At 35.9% G+C, this 5,562-nt stretch overlaps 1 protein-coding gene across 1 annotated transcript; it reads right to left on the bottom strand.

Annotated features, from left to right (window-relative positions):
• Positions 1 to 1,611: 1,611 nt before the first annotated feature.
• Positions 1,612 to 4,335, bottom strand: LOC140753048 (uncharacterized). The gene is made up of 3 exons (XM_073087415.1): positions 3,740 to 4,335; positions 3,343 to 3,655; positions 1,612 to 2,424 (listed from the first exon to the last, which is right to left on the bottom strand). Exons 1-3 carry the CDS (start codon positions 3,766 to 3,768, stop codon positions 1,612 to 1,614), a joined length of 1,155 nt encoding a protein of 384 aa, XP_072943516.1. The 5' UTR covers positions 3,769 to 4,335.
• Between the last annotated feature and the right edge of the window lie 1,227 nt (positions 4,336 to 5,562).

Raw genomic sequence — 5,562 nt, 5'->3', positions numbered from 1 at the left:
TTGTGACAATCAAAGTGCATTAAAATTGTCAGTAAGCAATCAAAGTCACAGTAGATCAAAACATATTGATGTGAAATTTCATTATGTTAGAGATGTTGTTAAGTCTAAATATATAAACATTTTATATCTAAGTACTGATGAAATGACAGCTGACATTCTCACCAAAGGCTTATGTCCTGTTAAACATTATAAGTTTCTGCGTAAATTAGGAATTGTATGAAAATAATGTTATTTGTTTATTTTGATAAGTGGGGGTGTTAAAAATGATGTATCAAAATATAGTAACGCCATCTCTTGAAACGCTGTATAATTGTCTATGCGTAAGTACCCTATTTTTAAAAAATAAAATTTGTCTGTTTGCGACATTCACTTGTTTCATTAGAGTTATAAAGGGTTAATACAAAAAAAAACCTTTAATGTATGTTGGTTTTTCTAAAGAATGTTATTTTATAGTTCACTAAATAAAAATAGAGTACATTTTACTTTGCTTAAAAAAAAATTGAATGAACACAACATTTTCAGAATTAGAGGTCAATTTTCGTTTATCTTTATCGTATGCCAGTAAATTATTTTTATCAAACATCCCAATATTAGCTAGTTTTTTAAAACCAATTATTGTAAACTTAGACAAACAATTAATAAAAAAGAACCTTCCCATTGCATTTAGACATCGCTATGATAATGTCACCTGTATCATAGACTGTTTAGAGATTGACATTCAGAAACCATCAAAGGCTGTTAATCAAGCTTCAACATGGTCTAATTTTATAAATACCTAATATCATGTACACCTAACGGCCTTTTTTTTTTTGTTGACGAGGGGGAAACCTTCAAAAGGTACCCGACGCCATGGGAGTGACGCCGTGTTATGTGGGATTTTTACCGCACTAAAACCCCCCGGTGGCCGTCCTCAGCGTTTCGTGGAGAACTCCGGGATCTCCAACGGAACACAACCGGAGTCCTCCTAACGCGATGCCCTTCTATCGGGCTCTGCCCTGGGGGAGCAATTTACGCTCCTCTCACATCCCCTGGTGATTACAGCGATATGCGACCACACAAAACCGCTGTCCTTCCCGGGGTCGCTTGCTGGACGGTTTGAGCTCCCACTCTTGCCGCCCGCAACCCCGAAAGCCCCTTTTATGCCTCGTTTACACTCAGCCTGAGTGGGCAGGGAAGTGAGCAGGGAAGTGAGCAGCGCGAGAGTGTAAACACGATACTTCCCATGCCATTGCCGCTGCCACTCGCGTTGCCCGGCGCTCCCTCGATTGTCGGTTTTTCGTGCGCGAGTCAAAGGACTGGCAGCGCGAGTGGCAGCGTGTGTTTACATTCAGCCCTCTCACTCACTTGTCACCCGGCGTTCTGAGCGGAAGGACGTGTTGCTTTTTTCTGTCCAATTCTATACGTCAGCATTTACTATGTCGCTAGAGTGGAGTAATGAAAGAGTAATACAGTTTTTGGAGTTGTATGAAAGTGAACGAATAATATGGGATCCACGCGATAAAAATCATAAAATGAAGCATAAAGTACACGATGCGTGGAACACCTTTTTATAATTAAACATTTTTTATTAAAATGATTATTACATTATTTTTATTAGATGATTATTACAACTTACTTAATACTACTATTTTCTGTATTCAAATTATGAAAATAATGTGCAAATTCAGATCGAATTTCATAAATGTCTCTAGATGAGCGTCTTGGTACACGCGCTATTGGCCTAAGAGCTGAATTGTCTGTGTTGGGTTGATTTTGTCTCCAAGAGCCATCAATATTTACTCCGTCAGCTACGAAATCAAAAGTTCCCGGGGGAGCGTAAATGTTACTAGAGGTTCTACTGTTTATTAAAAAATTATGTAATAAAATACAGGTCATTGTTACTGTTGGTACATTCTCTCTATCGATCTCGATTGGTTTTTTAAATATTCGAAAAACAGTTGTTAAAATACCGAAGACATTTTCTACAATGATACGAGAACTTGAAAGTTTGTAATTAAAAGTGCGTTCCATTGTGTTAAAATGATGATCACCAGGAAAGGGTTTCATTATATGTTTATGTATTGCAAAAGCTCCATCACAAAGAAATACATAGGGTACATCAATTTCTCTTCCGGGTAAGGGCGCGTCTGGTGGCAAATTAATAGTGCCTGTGTCAATTTTTTGCAAGAGTAAACAGTTTTGAAAAATTCCTCCATCACTAATGCGTCCCTGGCCACCAATATCAGCAAAAATAAAACGGTATTCACTGTCAACGAGAGCCATTAGTATGATGCTATATGTATGCTTATAGTTGTAATATTGTGAGCCACTGTGTGGCGGACATTTAATTACAATATGCTTCCCATCTATAGCTCCGACACATCGAGGAAATTTCCTCCTAAATCCCGCTTCTATAGATAACCATTCCGCTGGTGATTGTGGTAACTGAAACAGAAAAAATATATTTATTTAAATTTTCAGAATTATCAAACTGAACATGAGGCACAATCTCCAGATGTCGAACCGCTACTTCAATCACCACCATCATACCAGCAAATCAGTTCGCCGTCACAGTCAGTTCCTTCGCCATCACAGGCAGACCCATCATCGACACCAGTATATAATAGGCCAAAAAAAGGCAAAAAAAGACCAAGCCTAAACATAGATGAGGCTCAAAATAAAATATCTCAGACTTTAGACACTTTGAACCAAGTGTTAAAAGATAAAAGTACTCATACAAATGAAAAGAATGAAGACGAGTGTGATCTTTATGCGAAACTCTTAGCTAAAAGATTACGAAAATATCCCGAGTCAATGCGGGGAAGAATTATGTACCAAATAGATGGGTTACTTTTGCAAAATCCTTATCCAACCATCGACCATCAAGTTGATCGACCATCAAGTGTCTTCTCAAATCGTTCATCGGTAACATCATCGCAATCACAGTATTCAGATTACCAAATCACATCAAACCCACCGATTCAACAATCTCAACGTGTTTATATCCAACCAACGGTACAGTCTGACACACCAGTAGAGGTCAGTATCCCAGAAATGAGCCAGGAAATTAATGACATTTCAGCTTCTCCACGCCATGTGATGCTACAAACTTCATCAACACAATATGTCTTGCCACCAAGAGTACTGTCCAGATTCCCGGAAAGAAGTGTTACACCACAAAACCAAATTAATGTGATTGAAAGAGCCTACTGGGATGCTAGCCAGAATTGAATCCTATTATTTTTTTTGTTTACATTGTTTCATTTTATTAGTGATGTCCTGCGCAGAGTAGTTTTGATTATACTTATCATTTGTATAATTTGATATAATAAAACATAATTTTAAAATACTTGTATTACTCACCTTAATTTGGTCCTTGAGAACAGAGTTGATAGCTTGGCATACTTCAGGAATAATTTGCGAAATGGCTGGTGTAGAAACCTTGAATAAGTAGTGGAGACTTTTATAACTATCCCCCGTTGCTAAATATCGTAATGTTAATGCCAAACGTATCTTTGCTGGTATGGGCATTCGCAGTCTGGTTTGCTGTTTTTCAATCATAGGTCCAATTTTATGTAACAAGAATACAAAATCAGAAGATGACATTCTGCAAAAGTTAGAAAACTCGCCACCATCTTCGGAAGTCAACTCCATAAAAAAAGTATTCATGCTGTTTCTGTAACAAAAATATAGGTAGGTAAGATCATCATTCATATCGTCGAAGTGTATGCACTTATAGGAAGTTATAGTAAGTACTTACGTCGTTCGATTCTGATGAATTTTTTTCATCTACCATCTTCTTTGGCGATAGCGTCTTTTTTTTAGATTTCTTTTTAAAACATTTAAATAATTCATTACACTAAGCAGACATACAGCTGTCGCCGCAACAACCTCAACGTCAGCCATGGTTGCGAGAAGCCCGGTAAAGAAGTATGAGGGTTGAGTGTAAACGACACTCACTCGCGTCGACGCTGCCGCGGCAATATTTCCGGCAGCGCGAGTAGCAGGGGAAGCGGCTGAGTGTAAACGAGGTATTAGTCGCCTCTTACGACAGGTAGGGGATACCGTATTCCTATTCTGGTCCCGGTACTACAGGGACACACCTAACGGCCTAGTAAATTTTGTTTCACATGAGTTTGGGGGTAGAGCAAGCGATGCCACTATTTTAGAGAACTGTGTCATTTTAAATGAATTGCAACAGAATACTTATATACTAGCTGACAGAGGCTTTAAACATGTTGAACAATTTCTTCATGAAAAGGGTATAAAGTTATTGCGGCCACCTAGTGTCAATGCTGGTGAAAAATTAACTAAAGATCAAGTACGACAAAGATAATTTATTGCTAGTCTGCGTATTTATATTGAGCGAGTAATAATGCGTGTCAGAGAATTACATATGTTAAAGCAACATTCAGTAATAAATTCTAATATACTTCGTGTAATTATTATTGCATGTATTAGTGCACATGTTATACACAGCAAATTGATTCCTAAGTAAGCAGAACTTGTATTATGGTAACCGGGGAGATCATAAAGATCATCCTTTATTTTAGTTATGTAAATTGTATTTATATTAAATTCGATATACTTCTCCTTTACTCCATTGTAGAATATATTTTAAACTCCTTCATAGCGTTAATAAGATGGATTTTTTAATTTTTGACATATTCTAAAATGGTTTACTTTACCAAGAGATAATATTAGTAATTGTATAAGATTTAAATTAATCGTCACATGTTTTTTTGTTTGCAGGCTTTGTGATAATTTATTATGTAGTAGTGTGGTTTGTTTTCTTTGTTAAAAATCTACTAAAGTACTTTGCAGAGAAACCTTTAAAAGTTATTTCATTTAAAAACCATTTATAAGTCAGGAATGTATGTATATATCTATATATATGTCTATATGTATGAATTATAGATGAAAGAAACCGACACAAATGTGGGTCTGGTGGCAATCGAACCCAATCTCCCAGTTACTAATAGACTAATAGACCAGAATGTAAAATCAATATAAATGTAGAGGTAAAAAAACAATAATGGAAATAAAAATGTTTTTTTTATTTATTACATAGGTACTGGTGCTACGGTACTGAATTGGATATATAATTGATTTCCAGAAACAAGTTAACTTTTGTATTAAAACCTTAACATAAACATCATCATAAGTAATTAAAAAAATCTCAAAATTTTTTGTACTTACGTTCAAAGTTGCTATCAGCAATACAAAAATAACATTTTTTGACACCAGCAGCATACATTCACAATACATTCACAGTTGTACCTTTACACTTATTAGAAATAACAATGGTTTTTTTAAATAATTTTCCTTTTTTTTCTGTGGTAGGGCATTTTATAACATAATTGGCTTACATAATAAAAATGGTGAAGTCACCAAAGAAGTAGATTCACATGGCTGTGTAATCTTAGAGGTGTAGTACAAAATTGGAAACAACAACAAAAGCATATGCCTTATAGCTTCACCTAAGAAGCGTGATTGGATGAGGCGATTTTTAAATTGTTTAACAAAGGGATAGAAGTACAGGCAATCGTTTCAGAAAAAAATATCACATCCGGAAATTCCGCA

This window comes from Epargyreus clarus, unplaced genomic scaffold (genome assembly GCF_041222505.1).
Source record: "Epargyreus clarus isolate Ecla_fem2 unplaced genomic scaffold, WU_Ecla_fem_2.2 ptg000026l, whole genome shotgun sequence".
Lineage (NCBI taxonomy): Eukaryota > Metazoa > Arthropoda > Insecta > Lepidoptera > Hesperiidae > Epargyreus > Epargyreus clarus.
The sequence above is the reverse complement of the archived record's forward strand: the minus strand, read 5'-3'. Positions and strand labels throughout refer to the sequence as shown.

What these genes read in the sequence shown, in the direction of transcription:
- LOC140753048 (XM_073087415.1), bottom strand. Translation starts at nt 3,768, where the DNA reads ATGAAAAAAATTCATCAGAATCGAACGAC. An exon ending in ATTCATCAGAATCGAACGAC is followed by an intron (nt 3,656 to 3,739) that starts GTAAGTACTTAC and finishes TTTTTGTTACAG; the next exon opens with AAACAGCATGAATACTTTTT. An exon ending in TTCTCAAGGACCAAATTAAG is followed by an intron (nt 2,425 to 3,342) that starts GTGAGTAATACA and finishes TTTCTGTTTCAG; the next exon opens with TTACCACAATCACCAGCGGA.